The following is an 18,792-nucleotide window of genomic DNA, read 5'->3' as shown; positions in this document are numbered from 1 at the left end:
GGAAGAGTGTTTCAGAACATCACTGATCTCATTCTTGAAATTTGTTCACCAATGGTTTTTCTCTTCATGTCAGCTTCGTTCAACTCAACTAGCTCTTCTCTCTCTCAAGGGTTTATTCCCTTCTGTGTTTAAAAGCAGTGGACGTGTTTTCTTCTAGGCCTTATTTTTCCTAGACTAAATAAACCAAGGGTTTCTTTCTCTTGTTTTATAAAAGAAAACAATTTTCATGTATTATTACTTCTGATTAGTCATCCACTGGTTTGTGCACTTCACAAGAATTTTTTTTTGGTAGGAACTTAGTCTACTGGGTTTGAAACTCTGAACTCCCTTGCCAAAGCTTCAGCAGAATTTAATCAGCACAGGGCTTATATGTTTTAGTGGCTTTGGAATTTCACGGTCAATGTTTTTGTTGGTGGGAACCCGAAACGGAAAGCAAATCTTGGTTATTATGAATCCACTAAGTCCAATATTGGAAAGGAACATTGTTTTGCATAGTGGTGTGATTCTAACAGCATGTCTACATGTCTCCACCCCGTTGGGTTTGTTAGCTGAGGTCTGATATTGCTCTGCTGCTTCCAGCTTCTGTGTGGGAATGGCCATACAGGAGCAGCTCAAGTACACACCGAGCAAACTCCAGGCTCTTTGCAGAGGTGGACTCAAATCTGATAAGTTTTATGGTTTCTGTGTCTTAGTAGCAAATCCAGCCAGCACACCACAAAAAGGATTTATGTCCTAAAATACATTCAAGGCAGGAGGAACTGGGGCATGCCTCTGCCGTGCTGCTAATGGCCAGCATAGGACTGATTTCAGGAGGACTTCTCCGCCGTCAGACACAGGCCAGCACTCCTGCTGCAAAAAGCAGATGCCTTGCAAAAGCTCTATGTAAACATCATCATTGCTCGTGAACAGCTGCCGAAATATGCCCGAGAGTTCTGCAGTCTTTCTGTTTTATTGACATAGCCATGAAGCTCTGGAAGCTCTGATTTTAGGGTAATAATACTTGGACTGGTTTTCTGTGAACTGATGTAACTAGAAGTGAGTTAATAAATATTCCACAATAAGTAAGTATTCAGCAATAATAGAAATAACCAGTTTTCTGTTACATTCTGTTCCCAAGCTTCATGCAACACTTTCCATAGTTAATTGTGCTGTGCTGTTGAGATACTTCACTGCAAAACAACTTCCAGTTTTTAAGAATGCTTATTTTCTTCTGAAGTTACATGGTTTACAGAAATAGATAGTAGCCTTATTAAATTTATTTTTTATAAAATAATAGCAACACTTTAATTTTTGGTTTAGGAATAAAAATTCTAGACATTTTACATTTCTAGACTGTATCGAGGAGAAGATCTTCCAAGATGAAGAGAGAGGAATGCACATGGATGCTCAAGTTAGCAGTGCTTATGTGGGCTATAAAACAAAATTTATGCTTGAGTGTAAGAGTAGATCTTGTTGCAGCCCCAGAAGAGTGCAGTCTGAGTTGGGGGTCTGTGGGGCTCGCTTGCCCACGTGGGGACCATGTGTGATTCCTGTCCATTGCATTCAGGCTGGTGCTGATGGTGGAGCACGCTGCTTCTCCTCCCTTTTGAAGTCCATGGCATTTTAACTCCCCCAGGTCTCCACAGGCACGTGTATTGCAACTGTTGGCATTCCACTTATGGGAACGAGTGAATCAAACTCTTCTCATGTCAGACTCGTAAGATTAATTCAAAAGTGATTTTTCAGTTTGTTGGAATACTATACAAAGGGTTTTGTGGCCAATCTGAAAATAGCATCCTGTTTAGTGTGTTTATTTTCCTGGGTCAAGAGTCTTGTAAGATAGAATGGTCTGCTAAAGATCTTTTAATGGTTTCTAAATTTGCCTAGTCTGATTTATTTTCTTTATAAATGTTTAAAAGATGCAGTGGGAAAATGTGAGAATGAATACAAATATTATTGGTCTAGGGTCTGCAGAATTAGGTACTATCCCTAAATATAGTCTTTACATTTTCAAAAGACTTGCTGTCAAATTGTGATTGTCAGATTTTAAAACCACCTTTCTAAGAGGGCAGTTGGGGAATTCACTTAGAAACGATTAGTGAAAAAACTGAAAGGAATTCAGGAAGTGGTTTTTATTGCAAATATTTCTACATGTCTATGTACTCCTTTTCCACAAAAATAAAGAATTGTTTTTTTTTCCCAGTATCATTTCTGTAAACAGTAATTAGTTTCCAGGTAATTGTGGAGGTTACCTTGCCCACTCTGGCTGTGCCACCCAGCTGGGGGAGCTCAGAGAGTCGCAGGCTGGGACAGGGACATGAGAAAGCACCTGGGCTGGAGCAGAGATGCTGCAGTACAAAATGTTTTCCCAACACCATGTCCTCTCCTTCCTCCTCCAGATAGTCCTCCTTTCTCCCCTTTCTTTTTCCCTTCTTCCTTCTCCCCTTCCCTGGGGACATTTCCAACACCTGATATCCACTGAGGAGGTGTCGCTGTGGTTCAGAAGAGGTGAAAGCTGGGTCTGGGTTACACTTCACAGAAAACCAAAACGAGTTGTTTGTGCCTGTCTGACAAAGCTCAGGACCTGGGAAGGATAATGGCAATTTACCAAGGGTTCTATGGTGGTGTGATCAGCAGAAAAAGGGGTAGCCACATCCAGCCATGTAGAGTCAAATAAATCAGTTCTCACTTTCCCCATATCATCATTCATCTGGGAAGATGCCAGTCTCTGTTTTAAGGCTGAAGAGTTTCCATCAGTCTTGCTGCGCTCCAGAGTCCGAAGTGGTGGGGGGTTTGTGCCTATCTGTGTGTGTCAGAAGGTGGGAGCGAGAACACCACAGGGCAGATGGAGGCAAGGACAACTGAGGGAATGGGAAGAGACACTTTTTTTACCTTGTGCAAACACCTGGCAAGGGGAAGAGAAGTGAATGCAGATGTATGTCTGTGCACAGCTGTAAAAAGCACATCTGTCAGCTTCTGCTTAAGAAATGTGATGTGATGCTTGAGAGAGATTCGTTTCAATCACTGCTGCTTTTCGAGTGTGGTAGCTGCCATTTGGAAATGAGTTGAAGTTGCCTACCTGAGGACAGGAGGTGCTTTGTTGTTACTGCAACTTTGAGTGATATGAAACAAACCAAAAAAGAGGCTGTGTGCTCTAGAGCATGTTGCTGTAATCAATCTAGAAAAAAAGTAGTAGCGTTTTGCAATGAAGCTGTTACTGTTTATGTGCATATGCTAATGGATGACTTGCCAGAATCTAGTGAAATTCAGGCAATTTTCACCTTTTTTTTAACAAGAAAAAACATTAAATATTAATGCAATGACTTTTCAGTCTGAAGCAATCCAGTAACATCATATGAAATAAGATCAATGCCGATATTAATTACACTTTTTAAGATCCTAGAGGAGCCTTTTGCTCTTTTTATGTCAGATGCTTGCATGCAGCAGTTGAAGAGGAGGCTCCCACTAGAACTTTCTTCTTACCATCCATGTTTTGGAGGAAGAGGATGAAATCACCATTGTATAGTGCTGTAAGGTGGTCGGGATGCATTTCCTGAAACCAAAAAGAAGGTTAAAGGGAAAATGAAGTTCAACACAAGCAATACTTTACTCTTGTTAATGTCTGTGTCAATAAGTAAAGATTTAACCACACATTTACAGAGGACTCTGTAAACACAGTGCTTTTTTACCATGTACAATTATTTTAGCTGTCTAATCAGTAGATAAGGCTCTATTATTTTGCGATATGTTTATTAATCATTTAATCCTTTTTATTCTTGAAATTGCAGAAAATATGTTTTGGGGGTTTTTTTTAATGAGGAATATTGTTCTCTGGAGAGTTTTTCCCTATCCCTTTAACTCTACCCAATCTTTTTCTAATGGTAGAGCTGAAAACTTGCTGTTCAAAGTAATTTTTCATATGTTGTTTATATGAACTTACATTGCTTTATGTACTTCAGTCAAAGTAAGTAGCTGTGCCAATTAAAGACACAGTCCTATTTATCTTCTGCTTTCTCTGAAGCAGGCAGTCATAGGGGTATACCAGGTTCTTCTTGTCTCCTTTCTCCCAGGGAGTTCTGGCTTCTTGGTGGCTGATAGTTTTGAGAAGAAGCAACACTTCTCATAGAGAGTCTTTTCCCATGAGAAAATACTAGGCTTCTGTGCACAGGATTTCCAAAGTAAATGGCATCTGTCCAGCTATCTAAACTAGGCTGAACTATCTAAAAAATTTAATTAGTTTGCCCATCCTGTTTTCTCTTATTTTCACTTTGATTTAACAAACTTTTGAAACCTTTCAGGCTCATCTGTACCAATATTTCTATTTACACAGTCCTCAAAGCTCTTTCGAAATGCGTATTTCACATTTTTGTTAGGATGTTGTTGTTGATGTTACCACAGTAAAAGACTACGGCTCTTCACTCATTCCTAAAGCAGATCCTCATTGTGCAAATTACTAAACGAAGGTGCAGACAGATAAGAGAAAGTGACAAAGCAGAAGACAGGAGTCATTATCTTAAGAAAGAAATAGAATAATAGCTCAGTCCTAAGAATATTTCCAAATTAAAACTTCTACAACTAGGTAGGTTGTCGACTTTTCTCAGTCTCCTTAATGCAATTCAAGTGGCCCAAGAGCTTTTGTGCATCTTGTGAGAGTGACTGGAGTCCAACTTTTATTTGATCTAATAGATAATTCACCAGTGGTTAATTTTTCCACAGTTTGTCGAAGGTTTGTGGATTTAACTTTCTCAATTAGCTCTTCCCAGTAGAGTTTCACCTACTTAAGTAGTGTGCTTTGTGAGACACTGCACATGCTGATGTAATACTGTTCTTTAGTCTTCAAAGGTATTTACCAACATGGAGATGGGTTTCATGGCAGTGACTCCAATGCTTCCACTTAATTATTTCACCTCAATTAGTCCATGACCTTTGTTAGACAACCGCAACACACTTCTGCATTTTATTTATTCATAGTTACACACTTCCATGTTTTCCAGGTTGCGCTTGCATCTGTGCTGCTGTCCCTTGTTCAGGTGGTTAAAGAGACTGAGATTGCTTACCTAAATCTTTCCCCCTCTGCTTTAATGTATTTCTTGATATCTTCACTGCAGCTCTTACAGTATAAACAGGATGATAATACTTGTTATGTTGACAGAGCCTTTCATTTTAGCAAAGCACTGGTAGTGGGCACTGTGTTAGTGATGGAGCAGGCAGGTCCAGAAGGCTGGGGTTTTTTTTGAAAGGTTTTTATACCAAGAACCTCATGAAAGCACTTTATTTAACATTTACCTTTTTGTTGTTTTTTTTAGGATCAGGATCCAAGCTGTCAATGAAATTGGAGCTGGACCATTTAGCCACTTTATTAAAGCAAAAACCAGGCCATTACCACCCTTACCTCCTCGGTTAGAGTGTGCTGCAGCAGGTCCTCAGAGCCTGAAGCTGAAATGGGGTGACAGCAGTTCCAAGCTTCATGCTACTGATGATACGGTCTATATCTTGCAGATAGAAGACAGAAATAAAAGGTAAGATATTTGAATCTTTTCCTTGTGTTAATGAAAATGAATTCTGCTTCGTTGTACTGCAGTTGTGAATCACGGTAAAAAAAAAATGTTGTTTTCCTGATTACTTCATACCTACAAATATATAGAAAATATTATTTTAATAGTGATTCCGTGCCTGTAGTCTAACTGACCAAATTATGTACCAAGGTTTAAAAGTTACTCTAGAACAACCCAAATCAGTACTGCACTGTTGAAATTTTGGCAAAACCCTGGCCCCTCTGCCAATAAAAGTTAATATCAAGTTTCACAGTCACAGTGCTTTTACTCTTTGGAATATACAAAACAAAGATATTGCACCCAATGTGCTGTGTGTATTAATAAAACAAATGGTTACAAAATCAGAGGTCTAGGAAAGGCAAAACTGAGCAGAACAAGTGGTTTTGGGCAACATGATGGTCAGGATTTTACAGCTGTAATATCTTTGAGCATTAGAAAATGTGAGCTTGGCATCAGCTTGGTAGCTACACAACAATTATGAAATAAGGATGCAGAAGAGTTCATCAGTTTTACTTCCCTAAAATTATCATTAAAGCCATGAGAGCTTTTGGTGTCCGAGAAACACAAAAATTAACATTAAGCAGTCAGTGCTCAGCAAAAAGGATTTTCCCTTGCAAACTTTGTATGGGAAGATGTAATAATGTAGCACCAAAGTTGTGATGAGACATCTTCAATAAGGAAAGAAAGACAATATGTGAGTATTGCCTAACGGTCTGAGCTCTTCAATGAATAAATATCATAAATGGCTCATAATTTACTAAGAAACACTCTCAACTAGTTTAATTAGGTAAAATAACTGACGTATCAAGTAGATAATCCTTAGAGACATCCAGTACAGATCATAATTTGGTGTAAATTAGCATGATTCCTTTAATTTAAATAGAGCTGTGCTGAGTTGATGCCAGCTGAAGATCTGGCCCAAAAGCTCTAATTGTAAGTAATAAAACCAGCATGAATAATGCCTAAATACCTCTCAGTATCTCAACTGTACTGATGCAGGGAGGGTACATACTCCCCTCTATTAATACTGAGAAGTGTCCAATGAATATAAATGCCTATTTGAAAGTCTGACTGATAAAAACAGTTTCTTCAGAGTGCAATGATGCTTGGCAGGAGTCCATCACCTGCAGCAGCGTGTGATCAAGTCAGCTCTAAAGAAACATCCAGCAGGCTTCTTTTGTTTGCTTTCATGTGGCACTGCAGGTAGGATGGTGAAGAACTGTAAATTTCTTTAAACCTGTTTTTATGTTGGAGAAAATAATAAGCTTCCTTGTTTACGTTACCTGGCAGCAGAGAAGGGGAGCTTTTTCCCCTTTGGTTTTGCACAAGGCTTTAGCATCATCCTTTGCTTTTTGCACAAACTTTTCCCACTGCAAATGGTCTCTTAAGAGCTGTTAATTAAGAGGAATTTAAACTTGTTACTCCACTAGCTCGTGTTAGCTTTAAATTTCGCTTATAGGCCACGTGAGCTCCCAGAAATGAAGAGTCACTACTCATCTACATTGCACTGTCTTCTCCCACTTGAACGGAGTTGTAGTGGTTTAACCCCAGCCAGCAAACGAGCACCACGCAGCCACTCGCTCGCTCCCACTGGTTGGGATGGGGGAGAGAACTGGAAAAGTAAAAGTGAGAAAACTCACAGGTTGAGATAAAGACAGTTTAACAGCTAAAGCAAAAGCAAAACAAGGAATTAATTGATTACATCCCATTGGCAGGCAGGTGCTCAGCCATCTCCAGGAAAGCAGGACTCCCATGCATAATGGTGACGTGGGAAGACAAACAGCATCACTCTGAATATCCCCCTCTTCCTTCTTCTTCCCCCAGCTTTATATGCTGAGCATGATATTATATGGTATGGCATATCCCTTTAGTCAGTTGGGGTCAGCTCTCTCAGCTGTGTCCCCTCCCAACTTCTTGTGCACCCCCAGCCTATTTGCTGTGGTGGGGTGGTTGGTATGAGTAGCAGAAGAGGCCTTGACTCTGTCACACAAGCACTGCTCAGCAACAACGAAAACATCTCTGCATTGTCAACATTCTTTTTAGCACAAATCCAAAACACATATGAAGAAAATTAACAATACTATGAAGAAAATTAACTCTATCCCAACCAAAACCAACACAGGAGTTCTTGCATGAAATGGCTTCCTTTGGTGCTTGGGTTTGTAATAATTAGTTCAGATAATACCTGAAATGAGCCCTGAGCCCTCTGGCTGATGAAGCAGACCAGCATGGATGCAGCTGAGGAGTCGAATGGATGCACTGTGGTCTGTGCTGGCTGCTGTGTTTGAGAACAGTTAGAGGTGGCAGGTCTTGGCAATAAGATCTATTTGTTTGTTCCCTGTCTGACAGTCCCTTTTTGCTCCCTGTTCTGTACATCAATCACAATGAGAGATGTTCCTGAAAGGATATAGCAGTGAAGTTCTGTACATTCAGGAGAGCTATCATTCTTAATGAACAGACAGCCCACACATGGATTGGTAGAAACAGCAGTTAGTGACAGAGGTAGGAGTCCTCTCTTAGATCATTCCCATAAAATAAACCCCATAATGACTGAGGGGTTACTCACTCGTCTGTATGCTTGTGAAAAATACTGAAATATGGTTCTTTGAGCATCACTGGCCTCTTTAATTGTGCCATGCTTTAACAGGCTGCTGCAGGTAAACTGTGGACATCTAATGGAATAACTAAATAGAATAGAATAGAATATTTCAGTTGGAAGGAACCTACAGTGACCATCTAGTCCAACTGCCTGACCAATTCGGGGCTGACCAAAAGCTAAAGCATGTTATTAAGACCATTGTCCAAATGTCTCTTAAACACTGTCAGGCTTGGGCTATCAACCACTTCTTTAGGAAGCCAGTCTCTGATGAAAAAATGACACGGAATAAATTATCTAGAAGGATGTTTTGGAGTCTTTCATGGTTTGAAAGGGTTGTAGAAAGGTTCAGTGGTGTCCCCTCTGTTGAGAGAAGAGATGGCCCTTGACTTGGGGGAAGAGGCTGTGGCATAAACGTGGAGAACTCAAAATTGACCTCTGTTGTATCTTTAGTCTTTTCAGAAGATATTGTTACTGTATTCCCTGAGACATCTGAAATTACTTTTAACGGCTTTATATTGAAATCCCTCAACTCAGTATTAAAATTTTCCTTTCTTCAGTGAATCTGAGTGTGCAGTTTGCTTACTGTATCATTGCTTATTGATGGGGTTTAAAATAGGAGTTAGCTTTAAAATGCTGTTGAAGCATTTTCACAAACAAAAATATAAAGATGAGGAAATACTTTCAAAAAACATAAAATCCTCAGTAGGGCAAATTCTGACCCTGATAGCTTTAATGGCCTTTTCGTAAAGACTCAGCTCTGGTTTGATGCAGTGATAGTCAGCCAGTGCTCTTGACTTTGTCCTGGTCATTAAGAATTGTTTTTAACTTTTCCATGCTGTAATGAGGTAAAACAGGCCAGTTGTTGGAGACTAAATGTTTCATTGATTGCAAGACCTGTGAAACAAAATACTTGGAAATCTCCTGACACTGATTGATGGTAGGGGTTTGAAAAGGTGTGCACATCAGAAATGTACCTGCTTTAGCTCTCGTTTGCTCTTCAGTGTGTGACATTTGGGAAGATCAAATTAGCATCTCTTGTCCTTTCAATTATGTGTAGCATTAAGTGGAAATGAAGAAAAATCTGTTTCTAGAAAGCACAGTACATGGGAACGTTAGTTGAGAGTAGTTGACCTTTACGTAGAGGGGACTATAAAATTTCTTTCTTCTTTAAATAAACTATCAGTTATGACTTCATTTCCTAGCTCTAGTAATGTCAAGAAAATCATGTTTATCAAGTTTCACTATTTTCCAGAATACTGTGGATTTTGTCCTCTCCAAGTGAAATAAATGAACCTAATTAGTAATGCTTTTGATTTTTTTTCTTCTACTGCTAATTAGTCTTCAGTTGTTCCTACAACTAATTATACCTCTTAGTGTCTTAAAATGCTTACAATATCCAGTCTGAAAGAGAGAATTAGCAAATACATTATTAGTGGGTCATTAATCAGTTGCTTGTGTTTCTTTTAGATTAATATATGTTGCAGTTGAGATGAATTGTCTGATTTTTGTGTGTGTGCAGAATCCAAATAAAAATATATAGAATTGTATTTTAAGGGAGACTCATTGGTAAGGTTGGCTAAGAAGCAACATAAACGTATTCTTTAAAAATATCAATGAAGGATCGTTGGCAACTCTTAATAGGTCTGCTTTTGTAGGTGAATTGTAAGAGATGATGTTTCCTGGCATTCTAAACTGTAATTGCCGTGGTTATTTACTTGAATAAATGAGTTATGACCCCGTATCACTGGGTAAGCAGTAGTAGTAGCTCCCTTTCATATCATACAAAAGATTATTTATGTGGATATTAAACTGTTTTACAATACTTTGCTAAACTTTTATGTGCTTGCCATTTAAGGAGATGCTATTCTTCAATATAAATGAAAAATTGATCACAAAATAGAACTTGCCTAATGACTATAAATATTAATTGGGCCCAGTCATTGTGCACGCACTGGTTTTTCTGTTTAGGATATGAATGTCCCAAAGGCCATAGCCGTACATCGATGTAGTCCTGGAAGCTTCTAGCAACTCCGAGGAAGGAATAACAAATAACACAACCAAATGATGTAATCCCTTGAATTGATTTCTTCTACTTGGAAGCTTTTACCTTAACTTGAACATTTATTTTGGGAGGCATCACCCCTCACTTTCCTCCTCGTCCCAGGAGTGCCTGTTACCACAGTGCAGGCAGCAGAGGACATCAGAGCTGTGAGCTTGGTAGACTCTCAGTTGCCTTTCAGTGGCTTGGGTTGTCTGTCCTCACTCTTTTGGTAGGTTGTGAGTAGAGCCTTTAGAACCCGAGTGTGAGCAGGGGAGACACACAAGATTTTCCCCATATCAAAGGGAGATTGATTGTCCCATCCATTTCAGCACCTCCTAACCCAGACGTTGGTGATCTTCCTGGCAGTACTGTCTTTTTCAGTTGCGTGGTAAGCTGTTTCACTGGATATAGAAAGCCTATAAGAAAGAGAGAAAAGTATCATATTATAAAAATCTACGCCAATGTTTTCCAAGGTCAGGGGAACCAAAAAACACTTGTCATAGAATCACAAAATCATTGAATGGTTTGGGTTGGAAGGGAACTTAAAGATCATCTAGTTCCAACCCCCTGCCATCAGCAGGGACACCTTCCACTAGACCAGGTTGCTCAAAGCCTCATCCAATCTGTCCTTGAACACTTCCAGGGAGGTGGTTTCCAAGGAAAATTCAAACATGCTTTGAACAGTAAAACCACTGCAGAGATGCAGGTGGGCTTGTTTTTTTTCTGCAGAAAGGTTCCATTTTAAGGAAGCTCTTACGTCTTCCAGTGATTCTCCCATCATTCTGTCATCTTCACCTGGTGATGCTGGAAACCTTTTCTCCCCCAAACATGCTGAAGTTGTATCTAACAGAGTAAACACTTTTCCCTTTTTTCCAGCACAGTTTCTCTGACTTAGTTACTCTTTAATAAGAAGCACAACAAACAGCAGAGAACCCACAGATGAAATGGAGACTGTCTGTCACAGTGTCCAGTGCAGTTTCTCTGGCTGTAGAAGTGGAATATCGTATCCGATGGTTCGGTCTAAGCAGCAGTCTTTGCAGAAAGACAGTGCCAAGTATTCTCTGTGTGTGTTAGGAAGTGAAGTGACATGTATGAGCCTCGACATGTGTGTTTGCTCTGCATTAATGTGAAGAGAGGTAGAACAGAAACAGAGATAAATTGCTAAACACGCTGTGTCTGTCTGATGACTGGCATAATCACTGTCTGGTTACTGCAAGTTTCAAGCAGCCTAATTAAAAAATTGTTTACACTTATATTTTGATCAAGACAATTTACACCCATTTTAGCAGCAATTACTGATAGGTATAAAGCCTAGTGGCTTGCGAAATTCTATTAAAATATAAAATTAGCTACATTAACATATCCTTGCAAAAACCTGCAGGAAAAATTATTTTCATATCGGGTAAAACAATGATGAAAGGAAATTAACAATTAGCACCGAGACATATGGCATGCTACAGTTTCCTCTACAAACCTGGCTAAATAGGAAGTTAATTTTCAGAAAAGTCTTTCAACTGGTCTGTCTTCCCTTCCTATTGTTGCATTGTCTAGATGAGTATTGCTATTAACAGGAACCCTATTTCTATTAAGAGCATTCTGATCAGATACTTGGGGCTTTGCAGTAGGTGCTGTGCAAATGAAAGAGAAGAGGAAGAACTGTTCTGAGTGTAAAAAGCTTAACTTGTTAATGCATTTCAGCTTTATTCCTAGAAACAGGAGTAAAACAACCTTTTTAGTAGATGTGAGTTAACTGTGTCTGCATCATCTTTTGAAACAGTGTGAGGCATGAGAAAACCATGCTAAGTGATGGAGATGAGATGTTTCAGATACTAGGAATTCAGTGGCACACAGAATTAGATGCCATTCCATAAATACATTCAAAGAATCCCTGGTTTGGTAGAAAATACAGTAGTTAACTGCACAGGAACACAGTGGATCAATTTGCTGTTGTATTTTGATCAGTGGACATCTACCTGCAGGTGCTTCAGACTTGATGGGTGTAACTGAATATTCCAGAGGGTAGATTGTAAATAAGAGCAGCATCCAGACCAAAGATTGTCACCATAATGAAAGCTATTTTCTGCACATCTGTAACAACCTCATAAGAAAAATAATGCCTTATCAGGATAATGACTGTTGAATATCTGAAGTGGTAACAGGGTTCAGTGTGGAGCAACAGGAACGTATTGTCCAGTTTTCCAAGAGCACAACTTTAGGTTCCAACTTCATTTTACTGAAGCTGGTAAACTAGAGGCTACACTTTGCTTCCTTAGCAAGCTTTGCCAAACCAGATTCCTGAGACTGTCATGTCAGTAGGTAGTTCTGAACATGATGTGCTGAGTGAGATTCATTTTAAGGTTCATAGACACTATGAGTTGCTGCCGAACTAGGAAAGTGGATTGTGATGCTGCACAAGAAAGATAAAAATGCGAATGTCTGTGAGAGCATTAGTTTGCTGCTGCTGAACTGTGTTTTGTTCTGGTTTGGTTTTAGCTTTGTTAAGCCTGCTTTTATTTCTATCTACTGTTAGTTGTTAATGCATTGCTACAGCAAGCCCATGGTGTTGGTAGCTGCCTAGTCATCTAGTTCTTGACTGCATAGTTTCAGCAAGCCGTTGGATGTTCTCCCTAATTTCTCCCAGATATTTTTATTCAAATGCTGTTAATTCACATTAAGTTGTGCTCAGTATTGTCCTTCCTGTCTGTTCCTTGGCCTCTCATCTGGCCGCACACAGGAATCATCTGTCAGGCACTTTGCTGATCTGTCTTCAATTCCTCCTGATTGTGCTCAGAAGCTTTTTCCAAAAAAGTAATTTTTCTTGCTATGGGGGAGCTTCTGTAGGTTAAGGCATCTCCATTTGCAATAATTCCAGACATCTGACAAGTGACTTTCTGTGGTAAATATGGATTGTGTGCTCACATTCAGCAGCAGATGAAAGATGATCTAGTAGAAGCAAGCTAAAAATTGATTTTTGGCTGCAAGTACTCTTTGTCTCGCCTGCAAATGTGCTGGTAACGAAGAAAACAAAACTCTTCCCATCTGGCTATTATCACTTCTCTTCCTGCCTTTTTCTGCTCTCCTCTTAGTTTTACTTTTCTAAGTATAAGGAAGGAAAAGTTGCCTCCTTTGGTGGGTCCTGTTATTATTATTATGCCTATAAACAAATAATATATTGACAGTGCATTGTGGAGCTTAGTTTCTTTCCAAAAGGTATCTTCTAGAAAACACATCTTCAGATCAGAGGGGCCACAGTGTCCTATCTGTTCGGTCCACACCTCATGTTGGGGCTGGAAGTCAGGGTTAGCAGAGGTTGTGGGAGAACAAAACTCTTTTGGGAAGCCCTGCCCAGGTGTTTCCCTTCCCTCAGCACCTGGCTGCAGAAGATGATGCTAAAGAGTGGCTTGGAAAGGTGCCCCAAAACTGCTGTTCAGCCGCAGTGCAGGAAGGATTGGTTATAGGAGCACTGATGGATGTGAGGATGGGGGATGCTCCAGATGTCCAGCTTTTCTCTTTAAGCTGGAGATTTTCAAATACAGCAGAAATTTTCAAATTGTGCATTGACTTTACTCCTGTATCTCTGCCAGTCTGACATAAGAAAAGTGCGCTCTATACTTAAAGTGTGACTCAGAGAGACATCTCAGAGTGCTTATGGCTGGGGAGCGATAAGTAGCACATTGTGAGAGGTATTAGTTCATTGAACTTTCTACTTAGCTCCTGGCTTCATGGTTCCTCTACAGACTCTCTTGAAAAAACGAAATGGTACCTCTGTTTTGACTCTCACCGAAAGCTGTTCTCATTGTACCCCTTTCAGTGAGTTAATTCCATTCTACTTCTGGCACCCAGGGTTACCAGAGATTAATGACACTTCTCCTTACATCAGCAGGAGCAAGCTTCAACATAAAGCCAAGAGATAAACTCTTCTGGTCTGCTCCAGCCGGGCACAGGGGTGATGGGGTTGCAGGCAGACTCCAACATGCAGAGCACAATGAAGGAAGGGAACACTGGCCTTGCTGGCAGCGTGGGAGATGGGGGTGTACTGGAGCACTGTGGTCTCCAGGGACCAGAGCCAAGTTGGTGAAATGAAGTGCAGGTGCAGGAACTCCAGAGAAGCTGTGCCCAGCAGAGGGGCTGGACAGCTTTATTTTTCTGTTCAAATGCTTCCAAAAAATGGATGTTCTCCATCTCGAGAGATGAGTTGGATGTTTTTGTTTTGAAGCTTTGCTTTTCTAGGTGCCACCTTGTAATGTAGGGAGCTGCTGGAGGGGAAAGAAAATCACATAAATCAGTGAGTGTTTGATAATGTTCTTCAAACAAAATAGAAGAACAGTCTAAAAAAGTAAGTGAGGACTGTAATGGTGCAGATAACGGGGATGTTGTGATAATAATATTAAGAGCTGTTGATTTGTGAAATTCATGTACTTTAGTTCCTAATTATGCAGTTACCCGTGTACGCTGAAACGAAGCCTCAGGTCGCCCAGTCAGACCAGTGCTGTATTAATGATTTCTCTGCAGCCAAAATTGTGGCAGATGACCACATTTTTTTGGGAGGCAGTAACAGAATCATTCAGATGGCTGTTTGAGCCTTTGTACTTGGCTCAAGATCACTGTCTTATTTAGTGCTGCGTGGTAGATTTTCTTTCAAATTAAATTGATGTAAGAACAAGTTACTGAAACATAAACAAAACTCACCGAGTTTGAAAGGGAACCTGCTGATTAAAATGTGCTGAGAACTAATGAGCGGAGGTAGAGCAAGTACATTTATATTCCTCTGCTCGACTGGAAGTGACTGAAGTGAAGGAAACATGTAAAACATTTCCAAGAAGATCTTCACTGAGAATAAAAAGGTATTGATGAAAAACTAACAGCAGTGGTGTCTCCCAAGTTCTAGGACATTGTGTTCTCTCTCCTCTGCTGTGTGTAGGTAAATGAATAATCTGTGACCAACATGAGAATGTCGGGGAAGGGGAGAACTGGGATTGCTTGAGTGAGCTGAGGTGGAAGTAACCTCTGAGGAGTGTCTCCATCCCTGGAGAAAGTTGCTTTCTTTTCAGTTTCTGCTGTTACTTTAATGGAGAGGAGAGGCTACACTGCAGCGTGTTAAATTTGAATAATACAGATTTACCTGTGGATGGTGCAAACTTTGAAAAAAATGATGCAACTGATGCATTGAGAATGCTGTTAACCCCCAGAGGTTTTAAAGGCAGGGTTAAGGGTTTCAAAGACCCTGTCTTTTCAAAGACAGGGTACCAGTTGAAGGTATATAGCCTACTGTCTTTGTTTCTTGAGATAGAGATTGAGGAGTAAAAAGGGATAGAGATGGAAACTGGATGGGAATATTAGTCCAGGTCCCAAATGACAGGAGGAGCTCAAGTGTTTGTCCAGATCGCTTCTTCAGCGTTATGAAACCTTAGTCATATTCAAAGGGTGAAAGTGTAACTTTAGGACTAAGTTGTTGGTATTCACCATATAGATATGTCTAGTAACTGGGGTATGGGTGTGCTTGTCCGTTAGCTGGTAAGGTGTGTCTATCCTCCCTTGCTTAACTAGCTCCACCAATGATTACAAAGAGGTCATTAGTGTAAAATACTGTGTTGCATCTTTTTTGCTCTCTGTTGCCCTTGGATCAGGGTCAGAGACAAGTCTCTGCACTTCTATGAGTACTGCAGTGGTTTCTGAGCCAGCTGCCTGATTAAACTACAAGAAGTGGAGAGGGAGAGAGAGGCAGTAGTCTTGTCTCTTCAGTCTTAATGCTGTCCTAAATACATGTACTTTGTTCATCACGCAGTGAATCAAAAAAATTTGACTCTATGAGAACAGATCTGTGGCAGTCTTTTGAAATGTGCCATAGCTGCTTGTGTGAGCTTCAAAAATGTGGGATAGCAGGCAGTCCTTAAAACTATGTAAGCAGAAGGTTGGAAAAAAAAAATCTTATTTGGAAATTGGCTCTGGGACTGTAATAGGTTGATTTCCAATCAAGGTGAGGGGCTCACTAAAACTCGGTGGGGGTAGTAAGTCACATTAGTCCTCAGAGTACAATTCCAGCAATTTAAATTACCTGAACATTTCTTTTTTTATTACAGATAATTCCTGACCTCTCTGTTTGTACTTCTGTGGATTTCAATCATAATGTAATATGAATTGATTTCTGTCCCTGAGAGCTAATGACAGACCCAGTTTCTTTGAATTGCTCAAATTGGTTATACTGTGTATCTCATGCAAAGCCAAAGGACTTATTATCCAGGATAAAGCCAGCACCTAGACAGGGAAGTCAAAGTCAAATCTCTTTGTTGGCTTCCTGGTGACTTCCAGTCCATTGAAATGGTTAAGATATTTGAGTAAGTGTACTAAATCATCAAAAAATCTTTGTGATCCTACGCAGGGCATTTTATGTTCTCCAGATTCAGGAGTATTTCAGTTAAGACCTTGTTCCCCAGTGGAGGCTAAGCAGGTTGATTCAAGATGCTGGGTGCTTCCTCTTTATTTACCTTCATCGCCATTCTGCTCAGCACCCCAGAGGTCAGGATCACAGTTAGAAATTGCTGGCTAACTTGTGGCAGGTACTGAAAAGCATTTATCTGAGCAGAGCTATTGAAAATAGAAGTCAGATTCTTTCTAGCAACCTGTACCTTTTTTTTCTTTTTTTTTTTCTTTTTTTTTTTTATTAAGTTACACTGATTTTGTTTTGTGTTACGTTGTTGAACAAGTTTGTGCGTGCTGATGCTTGGTCTTGTCAATGGAAGTATTTTGGAAGTCACTTCCTCAGTGTCGTGTGTTTTTCTTCTTCTCAGCCTGCTCTTGAGGCATCCCCCAGAGCTCCTGACCTGGCATCCTGTGCCATCCTCCATATCCCCTTCACTGTAATCATGCTTCCCCTGTGCCTTTTCACTCATAGGCCACCACATTCTCTCTGAGTCTCTTTCTTTCTCTACTCTTTGGCTGTCTTCAATCTGTGAACTCTTAAAAACTGAGAAATATATTACAAATTTATTACACAATCTGTATGTTCTGATTTTGATAGAGTTACTCTGGCTTAAGATGGCACAGATAAGTGTAAGATGTGGTCTTTGGGTCTTAATGTGCAAATAAAGTCTAAATCAAGCAATAAAAGATTCAAAGTACTACTTTTAGTTTTAAACATATTTTTCAACCAGCAGCACACACAGTGTGTCAAAGCAGAAGGCCAGTTGAATCTTGTTTTCATTACTAGCTAGTAGGAAATGCACTGACAGAGGTTTTTCCTGATAATTCATATAATTATTTTGCAAGGTAAGTATTAAGTTGCAAAAGGGACAATGAACTTCTACTTTCCCTAACCATTGTTAGTGTGTTAATAACATGCCATTTTTAAACTTGCCTTTAGGAGCTCTGCACAGCATGTTGTGCCCACTTTCATATAGAGATACTTTGTGCTCGAGTTTGTAATAGCCAGAAATATCAGTGCCACTCCAGTGTAATACAGGTTCTCATTTTTATTGTTTCCAGGTTTATTCCAATTTATAGGGGGCCAAGTCATACGTACAAGATACAAAGGCTGACAGAATCCACTTGTTACTCGTTCAGAATACAGGCGGTCAATGATGCTGGAGAGGGACCTTTCTCAGAAATATGTACCTTCTGCACAACTAAGTCAGTCCCACCTGCAATCAAAGGTATGAAATTGATTTTTTTTTTGTTTTACATATAATTATTTAAGTAATTGATAAGTATGCAGTGAGCTTGTAAGTGTTAACATAAGTATGCAGTACCACATGTGGAAAATCAGTTTGTGCTACTTGTATGTTTCTGTGAATTGTGGAGTTACATTATGGTGGGAAGCTAAATCGTCACCAAAAGAAATCATAAAACAATAGAAATCTTATACCAGACGCTGTTTTTATACATAAACTGTTAGAATGCTGCTGCTAACAGTAATGTTTATCAAGGGATTGCTCTGCTTTACCACAACACTTCTATAAGGGATGTAACAGCATTAGTTTATATGTGTACATACCAACTTAAGCCTTAGTAAAGTTGTATGTTGTTGTAAGTTGTGTAAGTGATGTTCAGCGTAGCACTTCAGAGTTTATTTTTCCTTTAATTTATAAATTAATACTAATATTTCACATACATGAAGCATTAGATTCTCACTTAACACGTGTTCCCCTTGAAGAACAAAAAGCCCAATTAAATTAAGTTTTATAATGAAACATCTTTTACTGTGTATAAATTTTGGCCTAAGTAATTTTGCTCCTTCCTTCCAAGAACTATTACAAAGGCAGTGGATTCGCTATATTGGCTGTCAGGTGAACTGAGCTGAAATCAGATGAACCTGCTTAAAACTCCTTTGTTGAGCGGTAGCATTTACTGTGGGAAACAGCAACTGTGAGATTGTCTGAGGTGTTTCATTGGCTCAACTGTGTTTAAAATCTGGCTTTGGTGATTTTCACATAATTTGTGATGAAAGATTTAGTGGTGTTTCTGGAAGAAGGTATCTGTATGTGTTTGGTGTAAAGTTCAAGGGTAAATGAACCTACTCACCAGTGAATTATCCTGATTCAGTCGTAAGAGATGCTGCCCAGCAAAGTGAAGGGAGCTTGTGCTGGATGAATGTCCTGGTTTTTGCTAGGATAGTGTTAATT

The 18,792-nt window shown here is 39.7% G+C and overlaps 1 protein-coding gene across 1 annotated transcript in view; it reads left to right on the top strand.

Annotated features, from left to right (window-relative positions):
• FNDC3B (fibronectin type III domain containing 3B) overlaps positions 1-17,823 on the top strand; it is a gene marked incomplete at its 3' end in the record, with an annotated part of 60,306 nt that extends 42,483 nt beyond the window's left edge. The window contains exons 18-19 of the mRNA XM_010172565.1: positions 5,286-5,498; positions 17,657-17,823. Coding sequence (XP_010170867.1) covers positions 5,286-5,498; positions 17,657-17,823 — 380 coding nt within the window. The remainder of the gene's footprint in view (positions 1-5,285; positions 5,499-17,656) is intronic.
• Positions 17,824-18,792: the final 969 nt, after the last annotated feature.

The sequence above is a fragment of the Antrostomus carolinensis genome, unplaced genomic scaffold, assembly GCF_000700745.2.
Source record: "Antrostomus carolinensis isolate BGI_N321 unplaced genomic scaffold, ASM70074v2 scaffold7227, whole genome shotgun sequence".
NCBI classification, from domain to species: Eukaryota; Metazoa; Chordata; class Aves; order Caprimulgiformes; family Caprimulgidae; genus Antrostomus; species Antrostomus carolinensis.
This window is presented reverse-complemented; position numbering and strand designations above follow the sequence as displayed.